Genomic DNA, 21,434 nt, shown 5'->3' with positions numbered 1-21,434 from the left:
GCAGAGCAACGATTTTGCTCTGTGTCTACAGGAAGAAAACAGCTCATGTAGTCGTGTCTTAATTTCTCTGTCCACGTATATATATATATATATATATATATATATATATATATATATATATATATATATATATATATATATATATATATATATATATATATATATATATATATATATATATATATATATATATATATATATATATATATATATATATATATATATATATATATACAGGTATTAAACGATCAGTGAATATAGTTAGAAACAGTGTTGCAAATTGAAATGGATTAGATATTGCACGATACCCAACATATCACCAATAATTTCATATATGTTTTCTCAGGGTTGATTACATTGCTTATGGAAATGAACATCTCTGTTTACATGATGAACACGTGATCACACTAATTTGCAGTTCGATGTGAATGTAATTAAATAGTAATGTGACGAAGTATGCACTAGAATAAATGTACAATTTTGTAATCTGCCATGAAATAAATAATTGATACAATCTTTATTTAAAGCGCGGTGGTCGTCGCGCAGCGCGTGTTCGAATTTCATGTAAATAAACAATGTATTTTACACGCGTTGTATACGTCGCTATGAGTCCCATATCGAAGAGAACGCGGCGTGACGACTGCCGCCCTTTAAGAAAAGTACAGTGATGTACGGACTTCATAACTTCTAGGGCGTACGTGTTTGTGCAGCACACACTTACTTCATATGTGTATCATCATAAACATCAAGAACACTTCTAAATACGACACGAAATATTAGGATTGTTGTCTCTAAATATTATTATATCCGAACATATAACAAACATGAGCAGTTTAGAACGGCGAGTACAATCTTAAAACGAGTCATCTGTAAATCATTCAGTCCAATAACATTGTATATGTATGTTGCTGATTCAAACTTTCGTATCATATATATGACCACTTTAAAACAAAACATTAAATATTACTGTTTATGCACGAATACGTGCGTATGTATATATATGTAGAATGTAACAATAAACTCGGATTTTTGTGAATTAAGTTGGTTTGGTCTTTCAAAATCATGCACTTGTCACATATTTGTAATATATATTATCTTTAGTATAGTTTATATGTTATCCCTTTCACAGTATAAAATGTTATCAAAGATTTCAGTGGTCAATCGTATTGTGGTACAATTAATTAGTCTTCTTCGCAGTAGTTTAACATGATAAGCATTGCTTTTGTAACATTTCAAGTGGTCAATTTATGAAATGTATAAAAGCTTATAACTTGAGTGGTATTCATTCCAAGATTCGGGTTTTTGTAGCGTGTATATCCAGTTGTTTTCAGAGTTTCTTTTATTTATACTTGATAGCTGTAGATACGTATTATCTTCACTCTCATCCCCACACATACAACAATTCATTCCAGTTATTTTATGCCAGCGTACACTGTATATAATCCTATATATGTATTGTATTAGTCACATGCAATTATGTCACTCTCATTTGTTAAACAGTTCACATTGTGAGTTCCTCTTCGATATATTATCATCAATAATCATTGTCTCCATGATAGTCTAGTTTCGCTATTTCCTGGTCATAATAGTCTTGGTTTCGTTCTTTGCAACATTATATGGTGCACCTATCATACTACATGTATCTGCACCAATGGTTTCCTTTGCTCTTATTCACTCGGCAAAGCTTAGACTTCCCCGACCCTGACATATCTTTTGTAGCTTTCCATTGATGGTCACCGATACAGCATCTACATTTGTTTTATCAAGAACGGATGTGTTTAAGTGAATCACGTCATGATTATCCTGACATTATGTAACCATTGGTTACATGAGTATGTATTTATTTTTATAGGATTGCATTATTAATAAGGAAATGGAAAAACACATAAGGAACTCCGTTTTGGTGTTTATGTAAATTAGCTTTGTGCGCCATGCCAGTAGTGTCCCAGTGAGATCAGTTCAGCCAAAATATCGCGTTTTTGTTTGTTTACAAATTTAAAGCCTCTCCAGAGCGGGTAATTACCTGCACGTATAACTTTATCCCGGAACTGACTACCTCGTAAAATTATTCTATATTTATTTTTGCGCTGGTCTGAGATCCTATTTTAGGTTAAAAGCGATAATGCATCGAATTCCACATGTGATCAATGTTTCGTGAATAGTATGGGTAATACATGGTGATGAAAATATGACGAGAAATCATTTTCAAAATACAACAAAATGAGGTGTTATTCAGCAACCTACTTTGCTAGAATCGATCTCAACACCGGGGTAGTGTGATCGATTCAGTTAGTCATGATAGCAAATACATATAAAATGCTACATATGCGATAAACTGAATATTTACCCTGTGTTCAGAATAAAATCTGCTGGTGATTTATTGCCATCGGTATCAGCCGTTCTTCCACAGCAACTCCAGTGTAATGTGCGTCCTGAAACAAACAATCACAGGTCAGATAAATATCTCATTTCCAAAATACCACGCTAATCGGATAGAGATAGTCAAGAGTTATGCAAATAAAGTCAATTACTGTATATATTCACACTAACGCTTCGTAATTGGCTTCGGTAGTATCGCAACAATGACTTGGGCAAGCATGACCGGCGATAGTTGTTGCGCCCTCACCGACGGCCGCAAACGAGTAGATCCTCGGCGAGGGTGCAATCTGATTAAAATCTGATTTAGTGTACGGGCTTTAATTATTTTGACTATAAACTTATTTTAATTTTATTTTTTATTATATTTGTTATTAATGCCCTTTTATTTTATTATTTTACTTTGACTTTGAGATTTTTTTTTTTAATTCCGCCCACAAAATCAAAATCAAAGTAAAATAATGAGATAAAAGGGCATTAATAACAAAAGTAATAAAAAATAAAATTAAAATAAGTTTATAGCCAAAATAATTAAAGCCCGTACACTACATCAGATTTTAATCAGATTGGGCGAGGGTGCAATAACTATCGAAGACATTGTAAGGCTAGGCGAAGCGGCTTTGACGAAGCGCACTAATTTACATACCTATTTCGATGTGCCTTACTTTGAAAGACTACGACATTCACACAAATTTGGAGAACAATGACCCAGACAATATGAACCAATCAAATACCAGAATTATCAATGATTCATGAGCCAGAAAAATATGAACGGTTAGTAAATACAAAAACATACCAACAATTTGCAGGTCACGTGACATTATTAGTTACTATTACTTACATCATCTACGTATTCTGAGTCATGTATAGCATCGTTATTTTCAGGAACTATAAGTTTTGTGTGTCAAACAACTTGCAAATGTCAGTATCACGTGATAATTTTGTCAGAGTACGTCTTACAACTTGCTGCCTCGTTCGCAGTCAGTTATGCAAAAAATACTAAAGATGTCCTCTAAATATCTTTCTATTACACCACTGGATGAGAGATAAAGGTTTGATTTGAAACACCGCAAAATCCTGATAAAGTTGCATTCATTTGTTTGTATTTTCTGACCGTATACATCGGGAACTAACTTCGGAAGAGCCTAAAACTGCTAAAAGTCTGACAGAATACCACTCACACCATACACACACAAATGGTCTATTCATTCAATTTAGTGAGATGACTACATTATTCGATACCTATAAATCCCGGGTGGTATCTACAGCATCCAGTGTTATCTTGTTCGGTACCATAAAACAACATACAACGTCTGCAACGACTATTTGCCAGTGAGACCATCCGTCTTGTCAACATACCGTCAATCACTGGGTCGCGCCACACCTTCCACGTGTTGTGTTGATGGTACCGGTCTCTACAAGCTTCTTTGGGTGCCAAATCTACAATGGAATATCATTAGCAATAAGCGTTCTGTGTCATGTGAAATTTGAGCCCGAGTACGTCACCCATCTTGGACACATGATGTTCGTCCTCGTTCACATCTAGGCGTATAACATCATACATCACATCACCAATGTTAAAGTCATTTTATTTAATTTTTATTGCATAGTCATATTCACAGGTTTGTGAAGTTACGAGTTGTTAAACATTCGTATCGTAAGTTTTCCCCCATGAGTACATTCTACAATAATTTATCGGATTTACTGAAAGACCGAATTATCACTTGATTGTGAAATTCTTTTGTTGGAAAAAAACAAGTGAATTCAGTGAAGATATTAAGAATATTTCATAACGAAATGTATTCCGTTTGCATACCAATAATAATATCATAATTATCGATTAAATGTGAAATATAAAGACAAAACATAATTTGTTATTGTCTCGATATTTTTGCATTTCATTTGGTTGAATTATGACTGAAAGAAATTATAAAATATGTAGCGTGTTCAACAACTCATCTACGAACAATAGCTTTAATAAATATGATTTTACTTTTCTCCCTTAAAACGAAATAATTTCACAATCATGTCGAAAGTAAGGTGTAAAGTAGGTGCCAGACGTTGGTGTCACACTCACCTGGGGCATGAATACTTGTCTTCTTCAATCGCTGTGAAAACATAAATAATTCATATTATTCATCAAACTGCGATACGAGACAAAACATTTATATGTGATGTGGGCGGCGGGCGACTCGGGCATTGTTTTAGTGGTCCAGTATCCGAAGTATCTCCACGTACGATGAACGTGTTTCATGGTTTCTACTGAAATGTCAAATATTACACACATACATCGAGGTCGTTAAAGCGCAGTGGTCGTCGCGCTGTGCATGTGCGACATTCGTGTTGATAAACATTGATTTTCTCATAATCCAATGCACTTTTCAAATGGAAATCTCAAGTATGAGGTTTAACCTGGGCTCGTCTTGCACTGAATACCGCCAGTGACTCCTGCGATACCTTCCAATCACCTAAAAATTACCCAATTAAAGCTTGAAAACGTCTCAGTTTGTACTCGTTGATCTGAATCGTTAAAGTCGCCATCTTTGTTTATATGAGACCCATATAGCTCGCGCATGCGTAGCGCGATGACTACCGTCTTTTAAAGTTTCCAAGTGTTCTCGCCAGGGGATCAATACACTAATAACACACATATATATCCAATTGTATCTTATTCTCTGTTAGGCTAAATCGACCGTGCTCTCCTCTCTCCTCTTAAGTGACAGAGTGTTCGTTTATCTCAGATTAACATCGATATACAAACTTTCATAATGTTGACAGCGAGACATTCTCGGACACACTCGGTACTTTTTGATGGAAACTCGCTCAAACAGTAATCGGCAATAACGTTAGTAAATTTGGTAAGTAGAATCCATTGTCAAACTATAAAGGTCGTGATTGGTGGAAAGTATGTATTGAATCGAAGATACTGGGTGGGTGGTGGTTTCGTATTTGAAGACGTAATAAATGTAGAGGATTATTATACTATCTGATTGCAAGTTGATCTGAAATAAAGGAACACTCCTGGGTCAACTAATGCTATTTCATAAAACTATTGCATCTGGCTATTATATTCGCGTCTCCAACTCGTCAGTGTGTGTTCGATTTTCCTGTAAACAATTACACGCTTTGTATACGTTCAATGAGACACAATACACACAGGCTACAGTTATTATGTTTCCCATTCAATACTTACTCCGCCTTTCAGTTTAGCTGGCATATTTATATAGGCAGCAATTCGAATATTTGGAGTGTATATACCAAACTTTTTGTTAGCTCGTCTTCTTTTCTTGTTTTCTTTACGCTCGGAAACCGGTGACGTCACTAATTGGCATATGGGACAAGTCAGAATCGACGCTGTGACGTCTTAACAGGTCGGTACGATCACAACACGTGTCTTTATTCCCAATGATGGCGTAATCGTCCAACCTCGCGTTTTCATCGACGTCACTTTCGGAAATAACGTTAATATCCCTACATTCCGGAATGTTGTACAGTGATTCTATTGACGTGGCGTTGTGATTGGGACTTGCATCTTGGGGACATTCTTGTCTACTATTATCCGGTATTCCGTATAACTGTGCTATGGATGGAGAGCGTTGATGCTCAATATTATCCATACCATATAACTCATCAATTGACGTTGTTGAATCACAAATACGATTGTTCTGCTTACACCAGGGCCGTGATCGTGCTCTTTTTTGTTTGATTTTACTTTTTGGGTTCACAATCGCTGGGAAGTCAGCATCCATGTCAAATAAATATTTATCTTCATTACGTTCCCTGCTGTCACACTCCACGTTAGAATTCCGACCAGGACATTGGTATGGGAGGCGATTCGAGGCAATGTCAACAAAGTCATAACAAAATCCTTTTGACAGCGACCTAATGCAGTTCAGAAATACGTGGATCGCTTTGTTTTTATTTGTGTTTCCTTTTTCTGTTGATAGGAGTCCTAAAAAGTGGTTGATAGTAGGCGCTAAAAATGATATATTGCTGTCTACTTTTCTTGACTCCCTATCTGCCCAGAGAATGAGTTTTCGTCGAGGAATGTTCACGAACGTCTTTGCGGTACTCAAATCTAAGATAATTGAAAGTTGAGTGTTGGTAAGCAGTGGTCGTCAGCATAAACCCTGAAGATGAGTGTTGTTTTTAATAGCATAGATTGTTTATATGTTTCAATTGTTTTAGGGTGTTTGTTTGTTTGTTTGAAATCTTGTTTTGTTGGACTTTGCGCAACCAGGCTGTATTGTGTATGTTCCAAAGAAAATATCCGATACTGTAGTCTATAGAAAGACTGTGAATATCCTAAGTACTAACACCCTATTCAATATGTGAACCATTGAGATGGCGTGTGACGTCATTATACGGAGGTCACAAGGTCGCAAGAAATGTACTCTGTCTCAATATTAATTCTCCCTGCAGACTCTGGTAAAATAGAGAATACCCCACCCCACCTAGCCCAGTACCAAATGCATTGGCTGATCTGTAGAACACATGAGAATGATATGTAGAAATTTACGTGGGATTTCATTTCCTGTATGGTAGGTCCCCTGGTTTATCTGTTACATATACTAGAGGAGGTGGGGAGGGTGGTCTTTCATACTATGACCTACCTGAGCAACAGCATACTGCCTTAGCTAACTCATCACAATCACTCGCAGCGACAATACGATTCCTTATAAGGTTATCCAAGAAAAATCGGTACTCTGTTTGGAACATAGAACCATGGCTGAGACAAACTGTACTCAGTTCGTCGGTAACAGATCCTGCCATATTTCTACCTTTCCACGTTGTATGGACGACCGTGCAAGATAAACCAACAAAACCTAAGATAAGATGCTTCTCATATGCATACTGAATGTGGTATAACACAAGTTAACGAGTGGGGGTTACTGTGAGTGTGCATATAAACAGAAAAGTCCGTAGGACTGCACAGTAAATACTTTAAAAATGACTGACCCAGCAGGATTCACCCCATTCACGTTAGTACACGTACGCTAAGCTCACTCAATACATATATTATTATTGATATAGTGTGAATGCTTTGACGATTTCATAAGCAGAGTTTCTTTCCAGAACACTTTACGGTGAGTCATGCTTAGTTTATTTTTGTTCAGGTTTACATAGTATCTGGCGCATGCGCGTTGAAGACAGTATCCGCGTACGATCGCTTTCACAAGAGAATTGTGAGCCTCATTCCATGAGCGGATTTAGAGGGGGGCCGCGGCCCCTCCTATTTTTAACAACTAACAGTGCTTCGCGCCATCGGCGCTCGCGAACTTGGCCCCCTATTCCAGAATCCTAGATCCGCCCCTGCATTCCCAGACTGATTTTTACATATCATCGTCGTGGATGTTCTCACCACCTGTTGTTCTGAAAACTAAAGTTCCCTAAGCATGTAGTAAAGAGCATGTAAAGGGCGGTGATCGTCAAGTAATGTACCTCTGATAATATATATATAATAATGCATAATGTGGTTTATTCAATTCAATAACATTATAACGCATATTTCAAAGTTTACACGAGAACGATAGTTCGATTTAATTAATAATAGTCAGCCACGCTTTTTCTGTCGGCGGTGCGCTGTTCTGACATAATTCGTAGGTCTATAGTCGTAGGTCTTCACAGTCTCTTCCAGGACAAACACAGCTGATCGGAATTTGGGTGAGCTTGTAAGTACGCACTGCAGATTCATTGCCTGGGAATGAGACAGAGACAGTGTTATCTTCAGTAATTCATTCCTTATATCACATAGGTAAAATGGCAAATTACAGTAAATAACGGTATAGCGTGGCCGTTTCTTATACTGCTGAGATTTGCAGCGTACATACAATCATGATCAATAATCTTAAATACAATATAAGCAACTTGGGGACAGATGACGAAAAACTTACAAATATACTAAAAAGTAAAAATGACAAAACAATCATTGAACTAGGAAAATTCATCCACACTTGTTTCAAATTACGACAAGAAAAAATCTTAAAATGCCAGATGCCTCAATCAACCACCAAATAATTTAATTTTTTTTCTTCTTTTCAATTGTCTATGAATGCCTTGTTTTTTTTTGCTATCTTTTTGTATTACTTTATTGTATTTTCAACTAAGATCCAACTCCGGGATACGGTTTCAATAAAGATTATTATATAATTATAATTAATTACAATGTACACGCTATTTTGTTTTCTGTTGTTCATTTACAAGTATTTCGTCACGTAACTGGAAGAAGTATTTTGTTGTATTTATGACTGAACGATATAAATAACAAATAATTTATTCAAATTTCCACTCTGTTTTCATGACACATATAATTTACTCACCCATGCCGTTGGTTTTCCTGTCAGGGATACACTTATATGCTATCTCGCGCTGAGTGTAACCAGACGCTCTACAAGACGACGGACACGTAATATATTGATCAAGGCTCTGGCATTTTTTGTCATCAATGTGATTCGCAATATAGTCGAGTTTGCTAGCACAGCCTGGATAGAAAACAAAAGCAAAATGAAATTGGTTATATATATGTTTTTTTTTCTCTCTCAGAATAAAGAAATACACACGCTCTGTCGAGGTGGCTCTTATATGGCGTCAACATTATGTACATATGTAAAAACTATGTAGTTTGAAACGACAGTTATGATTGGCTGTGTCGTCGGTCGTCATGAAATACGTGGTAAATCTCTCAACTTATACTTTTTTTTTATTGACGGTCTACCACAGATCAAAGCAATAACAGCGTCTCTGACGCACATAACGTCACGATTGCGCTTCGTCGCGAGACGGTGCGACTTATAGCTACGAATTAAATTGGAAACATTGGAAGTGAAAACAATGTAGAACGACAACTGTGATTGGTTGTGTAATAATTCATCGTCAATATTTACTATAAACATATACCTCTCACACATTTAAGCGCACACAGTTAGAAATATACTTACTACAGCTAACACAGGGCCCTTCCTCTGTTGATGTGTCTTCTAGGCAGCCTTTCTTGGAGTTACCACACCACAGCTGATGTGTTCGGTACTGTATACCCTTGCCACATGGTAACTCGGAGTAGCATTCACTCCATTCTGTTGCCCCAATACTTACACAATCTGTGACGCACAAACAATAGATTAGATTAAGGAGGGCATATCTGAAGACAATCGTATATAAACATGTGTTATGTATCCCCGTAGCGTTAACTCCATATCCCACATTATAATAAGTACAGCCGAGGATAGGATGGCAGGTAATACACTAGTTATAAAGAGGGGAGGCAAGGGGGGGTAGCTGGTACGGTTTTACGGGAAATAAAAAGGGCTTTTTACAATTTACAAGAAAAAAAAAACGTTTTTACAGTTTACAGTGTTAAAAAATGGAACATTGAATGGTCCGAACAGCTCTCCGACTCCGCCATTACTGCGCCGTGTGTAGAGACGCATGCGCATATTACCCTCGTAATGCTCTTCATTCGGTTAGAGGGCCTTTTACGTCTTGACATTCAATTTTGTAATGAATTGTGTCATCTAGTCGTTTTACAGTTTTTAAAATGTAATTTCCCTGGATTATTTTTTACGATTTTTTTATTTGGATGTAAATTCTTGTACGTACCGAGGAAAATGACACATTTTTACGAAAAAATATTTGATTGATTACGTTGTACGTCTAGCCTGTGATTACAGAATTACGCTATGTATTTTTTCTATTTACGTTGTACGAACAAAAAAATATTGCAATTACGTTGAACGAAAATAACCCTTGCCCCGCCTCTATAAAAACTAACAATGTTTTTTTGTTATTTACCACCATGGCGTATCTTATTTCGGTGACAGTGTTTCACAAATAGTACTGTCCAAGTCTTCAACCACAATTGAAAAAAAAAACATGCGCGTGCGCCCGCATGACAGTCTCCACGTTAAAGAAATAGTCACGCTATTCTGCCCTTGGTTATAGTATTCAACTACCAATAAATTAAAAAAAAAAATAGTTAGACACACTCTTTTAGCAGACTAAAATTCTCTGTGCATTACATTTCAACTATATTTTACTTAGGGCCCCCTAGGCTAGACTAGCTGGGTTCAAGGGTTCCCTAGACTAGACTAGCTGGAAGTTATTTTCCGATTCCTAATTACATCATCTTATTTTAACACCTAGCCTGGAATCCAAAAATAGCTTGGTGAATCGTTATGCAACTACGCAGTCACCACATATTTTGTATCATAACTGATTAGTTGTCTACATGTCTTCAGTACAGCACCATGGGAAGACAGACTGGTCTATATATAGGTATTGCCCGCAAATGCATGTAAGGGTAATGAGTCAATGCACACTCTTTGACGTATTTATGTGAAAAATACCTGTATCTTCATCATCCCGAATTATGGCAGAAAATGGCTTTGTTTGCAATGAGTCAACTTTTCCATCATCTGCTCCAAGCAACCTGAAAATACATCAGTAAGAAAATAGTACTGAAGGCTCGACTATTCGGCAATTATAAATTTATACCATATAACTTATTTGCACTTATGTGGGTGTCTGATTCGTCGCTTGATACTATATAACCTATAACCTTACACACAACGACCCAACTCCTCAAACTCGATATGTATTCATAACCCAGCTATAACGTGCAACATGATATTACTAACAATATTTGTAATCATAACCCAGCCATATCGTGTAATATGATATTACTAACAATATTTGTACAAATTTCAATCAGGGATTATGGGGATATGTTATACGGTATACTCACTGAAATTGCAATTGGTTGTCTTTACTTGGTAGGAAATATTGTAAATTGAACTTGCCATTCATTGTTTCTATACTAAAACACATTCCATTGGGGAGAAAACGATTGTCTATAGGTTGGCATTCCTATGAAATATAAACATCGGTATTTGTTGTACACCAAACGATTATCTAACATGTATTAAAACAGAGCACAGGAGGAAATGATTTGATTTTAATTTTTCGTGTCATCACGACAGAATATCGACTATTAGACACATCGTGTCGCATTGTGTTTGATGTGGGTGGCAAGCTACGTATACAACCACAGGGAGCCCAGGAACTATAATCAACTGTAATACGCAGTCTCTATGAGCGGGGGGGGGGGGTATCGGCTGGTATCTAGTGTAAGAAATAGACAAGGGATGAAGGCTCCAGCCAGCTCACATTTTTTAAACTCGAAAAAACAGACGAAAAGAATGAAAAATATAAAAAATACCAGGTTGAAGAATATTAGTTGCTTCTTCAAATTTCGCCAAAGCCCTACCTACATTTTACCGATATCTGCAGAATAAATCAAGGAAACTACACAAATTTACTCCATTTAGGAATTTTTAACGGTTTGCCCGAACGCACGGCACAGTTGGAGGCGTAGCCTGTTCAGCATTTGTCAACAACCAATCACATGACTGGTTACGAACCACATCGAGGTCACGACTCGGTTAGCCTTGCTCAACTGGTTCGTAACCAGTCTTGTGATTGGTTGTTGACAAATGCTGAACAGGTCACGCCTCCAACGGTGTCATGCGTTCGGACTAACCGTTAGGAATTCCTCAATGGAGTCAATTTGTGTAGTTTTCTTGATTTATTCTGCAGATACCGGTAAAATGTAGGTAAGGCTTTGGCGAAATTCGAAGGAGCAACTAATATTCTTCAACCTGGTATTTGTTTTAGATTTTATTTTTTATTTTTTTCGTCTGTTTTTTCGAGTTTAAAAAATGTGAGCTGGCTGGAGCCTTCATCCCTTGTCTATTTCTTACACTAGATACCAGCCGATACCCCCCCCCCGCGCTCATAGAGACTGCGTATTACAGTTGATTATAGTTCCTGGGCTCCCTGTGATACAACATATTGCAAGACTGTGTTGTTGGCGGTTATTTGGCCATTAACAAAAGTAACACTCACTGTTGTTTTACCCCTGCCTAGATTGACCATTTTGGTAACCTCTTCTCCAGTGGAATTACGTCTCACATATGATGCAAATGCATAACTGAAATTAAACACAAGAGATTATATCAAGTGATGTCATGTGGTGCAATGGACTGAATCCCGTCAAACCACATGTACTAGTATAACCTTGGCAACAATGAAGACTAGAAAACTTAGCATTCATACCTTTTCTCAAACTTCATATTGGAGGTATTAGTCACATGAACACTGACATCGAATCGCTTTGAAGCCAAATTTGCTGTAATATTCACTGGAAACCGCCTGAATCCATTTGTTATGTTGTACTTCACGGCAGTGTAGATCACGTGACCATCAACACCCGCTTCGCCAACTGTATGCTCGCAATAACTGCAACAACAAAATTGTTAAAATATAATGTAATAAGTGTAGGTAATCTTTGAACAGTTAACCATCAGGAGCTAGCGACAGCTTACACGTACCTTGGTTCTATATGTAAATATGCACTTGACTGTTGAATATTTATCTTGGTGGTAGCATTTATGGTATATCGAACTGCTCTATCGACTGCAATTCTCAGTGGAAACCCCAGACTTGTGGGGACTACCAAAGACGAGTAATGTTGTTGAGCTGTCTCATTGTATATAACTTGCTGACCGACTTGAAGTTTTCTCAGCAAACTTGAAAGATCTTTAATCCCCTTGTGGTCAAAATATAACTCCTGACCAAGAGCGAGAACGTAGAGCGATAGCCGTGGAATGGTGATGTCTGGGGTTTTGCATTCACTTGATTGGTGAACATTCTACAGAAGATAAGTAGAACACCTCATAAACACATTTGATGTGAACTGTTAAAAGGGCCACGTAAATCTGGGTGTATGTAATGAACTTAAACGTGGATAAAAGAAATGCTCTTTTAGAATATTAGTAAATACCTCGTACAGCTTCTCATCCACCAAAATTCCGGACAATATCTCCCTCTTCCTTTTGCCTTTCAAACCTCCAATCATTTCTTCCAATCCTTCCATGCGAATTCCAATCTACAGACAATGTACATTGAAATTTGTTCATACTTTGTTCAATTACCTAATACACAGAGTACATACATTATGAATTAAATCATTTTCCAACTTACTTCAAAAAGGTTTGTGTTTAGTCCCATTATATCATTTACTAAGTTCAGCATTACTTCTCGTGGAAGGCTACTCCCTTTGTCATAAATAATATGTCCGTCAAGGAGAGCTGAAAGAGTGGCAACGGTAAAGTTTAACATCCAAAAAACAGAAATGGATATGGACGTCAATTTACGCGCAGTCAATACTCTGTATGCGACATCCTTCATAACAAATAGTCTTAATTAAACATTTCTGTCAGTTAAAAAACTTCAGATAGATGTGAGACAGAAAACATCAGTATCTAGCATCTCACCTTCGTTTCCAAACAGTACTGATGATGAGAATGATGTATTGAATGAATTATGTAGGGTGTCCCGTGGACATTTTTCTCCCATACGTTGAAGAGCGGCGTATGAAATGTCCATTCTGAAAGACAATATATATTTGTAACTTGTATTTCAAAAAGTGTACAAATTGCCGATATAAAAGAAAGTCATAATAGCAATAAACAGCAAATTACAAATCACCAATTACATTGTAGCATAATAATTGAATAATTTCACAGATTTTATAAAACAAATGATTATAACAGCAATGGGTTATGTAATATCAATGGTATTGAATTATGTGTTACATTTTGAATTATCGTAAAGCAGATGCGTGTTATTTTGAGAGTAAAGCATACATGCCACTACATTGTATTAAAATACAAACAAAGTGTATGGGTATTTTTACGATTAGTTATTAATAACAATGTTTCATTCCTGCCAATCAATCGTGTGAAAATATCTAGTAAAGAATGTTACACGAATCAAAATTAATTTTAAACACTTTGATTACTTCTTCTGTAGTACAATAAAGCTATGTACATGTAATACATTAAGTCTACCTGTTTTCGAATCCAGGAATCGATGAATAGGAATGCCACGTGGTTTCCAGATAACTGCACATAAAATTGTGGAGGTCACCTTGCTGTTCATTAGTCAATGTGTTGGTTATTCTATTGATTACTTCTATAGATGGCTTAGCCTCCATCAACATAATAAATGCAGCCACACGGACCTCGATTGGATTATTGGTATCTTCAAATAAGCCACTCAGATCGTTGATCACCTAAAACATATTACAATTACATTAAATGACACTATCATAATCTCATATTATGTTATTGTATATGACAATAGATTTGTTTTTAGAAAACGTTGAATGATGTAAAACACATGTGGATGTGTGTTTCCACGTTGTTTGCTTGATGGAATGTATTGAGAATAATAGTGGATGAAAAGTTTTAATTTAATGGGTACATTTACACGTTATATGGACTCATTTATAATCTCATATGCAGAGATTTGCTTTCATAATTCAATGCTCCATGTATCCCTAGAACAAGATACTTAGTCTGGGACAACAGCATGTAACGAGAACATACTACAGTACATTTTACTGACATTTTGAGTATTTTAACCCGGGGCAGTATTACAATGTATCTTCGGATAGAATTTAAATGTTATTCACCTTTGATGTTATACCCTGTGATGGAACATTCCATGCACCATAAATGGCCGTCGCCCTTGTCTCTAGTGTTGGGCATTCTTTGGCACAACGCATCATATAAGGTACCGTTGATGGGAATCCAGCATTCATTAATGCTTTAAGTGCAGTCAAAATATTATTTTCATCTTTCTTGTCCCACGATGTGTGCAAGAATGACACCAAGTAATTCTTGTAATACTGAATATGTTCCTGTAATAGATGTATTATATTGCATGGTATGTGATTCAATATACGTTGTCAGACATAAAATGCGAAATGTACAAATAAAGACAGTTGTATATTCGGAAGAGGCTGTGGGTGAACAGAACAACTAGTTTGGAAAATAGTTATTTAAGTCACATTGGCTTGCTATATTTATTGTAGCAGTAACAAACCAACACCCATGCAGCCATGCTCTATTAATCTCAGGGCACAGAAACACCTACCGGCATTGAGGCTTCGTTAATGTTGTGGTTGACCATAAAATGGTGTATCATTGACCCTAGCGTCAATAAAGATTGTTCTTTCAATTGGCGGTTTGACAGAGCAGTCATCTGAAAAATAAATGCACGTCAGTATGATAGTCAGATCAAGACTGTGTGTAGCAATCAAATACTGAAACCACGTGACATCACATACCATTATGTCATTGAGCATTTCTTTCGTTGGGTTTGTTGATAAAGCTACTCCACGGAGGAAACGCTTAGCTTGGTCTATATTCACCGTTCCCATCAGAATTTGTTCTGTAGATAGTTTAACTGCCTCGGGAGAGTTCAAATTAGACAACACAGCCATGAAAGCATCTCTGCAAAAACAAATTTTAATTTGTTAATAAATAAGTATATTAAAAATAATGTGCTGTGATTTAAAAACTAAAGAAATTGCTGAAAATTGTGAATTGGTCATATACCTAGTATATGATTTAGATAGCATACATGTGCGTTATATTGACTAATTCTGTAGTCCCACGTTGAGCACGTATCGCGACATCATTTTAACATACATTTCTTACCTGATTGTATCATCTGCAGTCGAATATTTTTCAAACATATGAAGTAACTCTGTCATTCCAGAATGACGAAGCATTTTAACAATCTCCATAAACAACCGAGGTGCATCCGTACTACTCTCATCACCGGTCTTTGAAATCTCCCGGATGTACTCTTTCATAAGTTTATCTAGCTACATGTGTGAACAAAGTAATTAAGCATTAATAAATAACCGCTGTGCCCAAACAGTAAAAACAAAAATCATATCATTATTAAATGTCACACTGTGCATGCTTACCAACTCAAATGAATCTTGACTGGAACTCGTCTGTATGGTCGGGCTAATGTTTTCAGCAGTAAGTCCATGAGTAATGTAGTTATCTGGTACTATATCGTAGAATACAACAATCAAACAATTTATGATACAATGTGGGTATTTAAACTGTCCAAATAATTTCATCTTGAAGAATACAGAAGAGTATAATTTGTCGTAAAATAAAAAAAAACGTAATTATATTATCGTTTGATGAAATAATAATTGAGTGAGTGTGTCAGTGAGCGAGTGAATGGTTGCACGAACTCGCCGGGATCATTCTGATACAAATTTGTAAATTACGTAATGTCACACTAAATCAACTACCAATAAATGCGCTTAGAGATATAATTTTCTTTCCATGGTGATATTCTATCTTTAAATCCTGTGGCATGGAAAGAAATGTTCAATTGAGTACTTACAAGTAACAAAACGCGTTTTCATCGCTGCTTCCGGTAATAACTTCAAACTTTGTCTGTTTAAACAAATAAATAAATTATCTCTCATGAGTGGTCGTATTCCCACAATTTGCAACACAATAACTTGTTTTATACTTCCCCTATCTCAGTTTATTCAAGCTCGACGTCTCTTGAAGTTAATCGTAGACATTCGCTGTTTTTGGTAACGATTACACAATATGTGTGTGGCACTTTCTACTTAATTTCCAAAAATTGAAATCATGCCTTTGCGGTTAGCAGTTCAAAAAGGCGCTTTGAATGAAACAATCAGCTTCACAAATATCTTAAAATATTGAATGACCAATATGTATTTTGCATCTTCAAAAACAAGTCTGTTGTCTGGTGACGTGAAGCGATCAAAAACTAGGCCCAGGAATTATTCATCTCTTGAAAGTTGTGTATTTCATCGGATACATTACTTAAAGCGGGAGGGTCATCACCTGTGCATGCGCGAGAATTTAGTCCCATGCAACGATAACAACACACGCTAAAAACGCAAAGGCTCATAGGTAGACGCTTGTTTCTAAACAATGACACGCTATGGCCGTCTGACGCATGCGCAGGCGACGACACCCCCGCTTTAATTATCATTTTTTATTTCTTGTTGTTGCCACAAGTGGTCTACCGATGTAATACTATGTTCAGTTTTATTGTGTTTACATTTTCCCGGCAATCGTCTGAGAATAGCGTACCTGATTTCAGATTCTACCACCATGAATAGATCAATTGAATGATCTATAGCGTGATTAAACACATATGCCTCATCTAAATATACTTCTTTAATCTCATCCAGATTTGTCTTAGTGTTGATAGATGATGGCTTAATCAAGTGTAATGTTGTTTGGCTTGTTGACTCGTATTCACTTGGCTAGAAAAACAAACAAATAAACACAATCATCTGATTAGCTTGTGGCGTCTCGGTTCGTACTTGTTGGTCAAACTCGCCATCTTTGTTTATATAAGACCCATATCTCGGGCATGCGTGGCGCGATGACCACTGCCATTTAAATGGAAACAGTCAATCGCCGTGTATAATGACACATATGTGCGGGCTAACTGTTGAATTACTCACAGTTTCTCTGCAGTTTTTGCCAGGTATCGTACAGTTGATAATAGCTGTGTTTTTTGTGCACTCTTTCGGATCTCTATCCTTAAATATTGTGAGGACGATTGACTGGTTCTTGTTTGGTAAAACCGTGTAATTCACCAGGCAGTCACCTGTGACGTCAACCTATAATACAATAATGAATATTTGGTTGGTTGTTTCTGGTTACTTCTCACCCAGTTACCTTCAAACAGTATGTAGTTATTGGTGTTACCAACATTGTAAGGTGTAAATACAATTAATTTTTATAACGATGATGCTAAAATGAAACAGCTAAACATGGGTAACATAAATGCAATATTTACAGTGTCACTCCAGATGACACTGTTTGCGAATTTGTAATATTCATCGCCCACAATACGCTGATGAAACACACGAAATCACTACAATATATCAAACAGATCATTGACATTAGACTAATTTTAATATTACCTCGGGTACGGTGTAATGATATATGTCATCAAATTCGTCAGATAAATGGTTGTCTTGATAGTGAACTTGTAAAAGACTAACAATTCCTCGCTTCATATTCAGTACCCAATCAAGTTCAGATGGGTTGGCTTTAACGGATGTCACATGACCACTGATATATTTGAATTGAATAGAATTCTTTTCGATCTCATCTACATTGTGTGTTGGTACATGCGCAGAATCTTCTTCGTCTGAAATTTCGTCCCATTCTACCTCGTACAACTGAAATAATTGGAACACCATAATTGTCTCAATTGTATCAGGAAATGTACACTTCCGTCTCGCTTCTACGCCAAAATAGATTATTACGTTTAAGTTTTATTAGACCCACCTTTCTAAAATGCAGATGTGCTTTAATATCTTTAAAGCAATTACACTAATAATTAATCAGATTATTTAAGTAACACACTTGTTGGAATGATTATTAATTTGTTTTATTGTTGCATACAGTAACTTAAAACAATGGCGAATACACGCACATAGAAAGAGCATTTAAAAAGGCATTGGCAAAGAAATTTAAATGCAAATCGAAACGATGAACTGTCCGCTAAAGGTATTAATTGTGTTATTCTCTCTCTATTTTGGCTGCAAAAGTTTTCTTTATCTCTCTCCATTTCACACCAAAACTAACGACCCACCAAACCAAATATAGCGGGCCAGTCCCCGTTGTATACAGTTCTGAGATCTGTTACACACCTGCATGTTGACCCAATCATCGTCCAAATAGTCCAAATGAACGAGAGAGCGAATCCGAAATCCTACTATTTCGCCATCGTCTTCAAATTTATTCAGTCTTGTCGTGGTAGTGGTCATCCCATCATACACATAGATGACGTCACTGCCCTGCAGCGAAGTGACTGTAAGGTTAAATAAAGTATAGTTTGAAGGCAATTTGTTGCGTAAAATGAAATAATGATATATGTCTATGAAAGAATTTAAATCATTCATCCATTAAACGACCGATAACAATTAGATTTTGGTCTACGTCTTAAAATCATTCCTAATTGCTTTAATATCGGATAGGTTAGTTCTATATTTGTAATGAATGTTTTCTTAATATTTGGTGACCAGCCCGAATGCTTTGATATTTGACGTGAAATTGCATTAGTGAAGAAAAATACACAGGATGATGTTGACAGTAAATGATTATGTTATTATGCTTTTATACCGACCTTGCGACCATCGAGCGTTAACTATTAGTGTTGTCAGAAGAGTAGGTGTTATACCTCAAAGCTCATGATGACACTGCAACATATATCAGCAGAAATGAAGCTGAATACATCAGAAATGCAAAGCTCCAAGCGCTTTCTGACAGTCATTGTAACAAAGCTTTCTATTGGTCGGTGAACTTTCTATCGCGCAACCACGTGACATACACGGTTATGAATATAATTACCGCACGGTGTTGTAGAGGGAGGAATGTCCGAACGGAACAACACCGTCACGTTGCAGGCGGACGATGGTATTGTCTATACTAATTTCCTCAATGCCAAGGATGTGTACATAATTTACCAAACTGGGTGTCTTCGATGTTTAAACTGTTTGCTGTGTATTTAAGTACAATTCGACCAACAATGCATCGGCTCTGTCAAAGTATAACCACATAACTCTAGTACGTGGAGACATGCTCTGGACGCACAATTAAGATAAACAATCTTGATGTTTAATTGCATGCACTCACAAAATACATGTTATTTGTCACTCATTTCAACAACAAAACAATTAGATTACATACGTCATGTAAAATCAACGGACCTCTTGAACTCAATATCTAAGTGCTGTTTTTAGCCTTTGTATGCAAATGAGGAATCGCGTCGTATGTTATTCTGTTATTCGGGTTTTACCTACGTGATTTCATATACATTGGTTCTCATCTTTCTGCGATTTTTAAAAGCCCGGCATTTATAAAAAAAAATAATACACCAATCTTTATGAAAGTCGACTTTTCAAATACAGCCTGAAAGACGCGAGTATGCACGCTAAACTAGCATTTTGTATATTATCATAACCGTTTATAAATATTCCCTGGTTATGATATCGCATATACTTGGAATCACTGAATGAAGACGTTAATAAACTCCTCGAGAATAGAGGTTTTTTTTGTAGAATTTAAAATCTACTAAATCTGTGTCATTCATCGGTATTCACATGGATAGACATCGTTAATGATTATACTTCCACGGCCGATATTACACACACATTTATAATTATGGCATATAATCTTTGGACAATCGTTCAAATTAAACATTTCGGGAATTAAAAATGACATACCTGCCACAGTCAGGAAAACTATTAAGGACAAAAGCATCGTTCTTTCCATCTTCAGGTTGTTTGTTACGGATCAATGACCTTTAACTCAGTGACAATAAACAAAAATATTTATAGGTTATCCTCTTCCTAGCGTATTATGTAGTGATATTATTGGTGTTCGTTTCTTTCTTCACCGCTACTTCCAACAATGCTGGTACACTGGCACAGTTTAATATTGTAGTCATTTCACATTAGGTTTTAATGAACGATTTAGTGCAGTAATACGTGTATGCGTGGAGTCGCAATACTCACCATGTAAAGTCAGGTAGGATACTAGTATTTGCGTTAAGAACATTTATAACTAAACCGTCCTTTGCCTCCAATGACACCGAGTTAAATAAAAAATGACGTGGGACGAGGCTGTATGAATTTGAATTTCGTGTGGTTACTATGGTCAACATGCCCGGATGTTGACCTTGTACCACAGCATATCGCATCTACGTCATCACAACTAGTTATTATACATGTGTCTACTAGTGACTGCTGGTGATTTATTATGTTTGTGATAGATACTTTTCGAAATACAATGTGACGAAGAAGTGATGGGGTTTTCTGTATCCTAATTTGCATAATAGAACTAATACATCAATACCCCTGAACACACCATTTAACACACTGAGCTCTATGCTACATACAAGTTCTAACACGAGAACGGTCGTAATAGAGAAATAACAAATAAAGCAGAGAATCATGGAAATTTTCTAGTAAACAGCTTACACTCTCTAAAACTTGTTGAGTGGCTTAGCACTTCAAAATCCCTTTGGCTTCCATCCACGCTTCAATGTGAACTTATACAATTTAAAACATACAATTTTGGGTTCTTTGTTTGAAAGTCAGCTGATGATAATGTGTGTGTGTGTGT

General features: G+C 36.5%; 2 protein-coding genes across 2 annotated transcripts; both read right to left on the bottom strand.

Moving 5' to 3' along the window:
- Positions 1–776: 776 nt before the first annotated feature.
- On the bottom strand, positions 777–5,593 carry LOC102802155 (uncharacterized). The gene is made up of 5 exons (XM_006818371.3): positions 5,570–5,593; positions 4,454–4,484; positions 3,619–3,816; positions 2,348–2,432; positions 777–1,748 (listed from the first exon to the last, which is right to left on the bottom strand). The coding sequence occupies exons 1-5, from the start codon at positions 5,591–5,593 to the stop codon at positions 1,634–1,636; spliced, it is 453 nt and encodes a 150-aa protein (XP_006818434.2). The 3' UTR covers positions 777–1,633.
- Positions 5,594–7,833: 2,240 nt separating this feature from the next.
- On the bottom strand, positions 7,834–20,911 carry LOC100375276 (vitellogenin-like). Its single transcript, XM_006818377.3, has 24 exons — positions 20,825–20,911; positions 20,534–20,617; positions 18,959–19,119; positions 18,224–18,484; positions 17,759–17,917; positions 17,379–17,554; positions 16,651–16,703; positions 16,214–16,302; positions 15,939–16,108; positions 15,566–15,731; positions 15,373–15,480; positions 14,909–15,136; positions 14,283–14,506; positions 13,707–13,819; positions 13,414–13,520; positions 13,214–13,318; positions 12,762–13,081; positions 12,487–12,669; positions 12,277–12,361; positions 11,117–11,238; positions 10,719–10,801; positions 9,315–9,473; positions 8,697–8,858; positions 7,834–8,074 (listed from the first exon to the last, which is right to left on the bottom strand). The coding sequence occupies exons 2-24, from the start codon at positions 20,580–20,582 to the stop codon at positions 7,983–7,985; spliced, it is 3,375 nt and encodes a 1,124-aa protein (XP_006818440.1). The 5' UTR covers positions 20,583–20,617; positions 20,825–20,911; the 3' UTR covers positions 7,834–7,982.
- Positions 20,912–21,434: the final 523 nt, after the last annotated feature.

This window comes from Saccoglossus kowalevskii, chromosome 6 (genome assembly GCF_978046115.1).
Source record: "Saccoglossus kowalevskii chromosome 6, keSacKowa6.1, whole genome shotgun sequence".
NCBI lineage: Eukaryota > Metazoa > Hemichordata > Enteropneusta > Harrimaniidae > Saccoglossus > Saccoglossus kowalevskii.
This window is presented reverse-complemented; position numbering and strand designations above follow the sequence as displayed.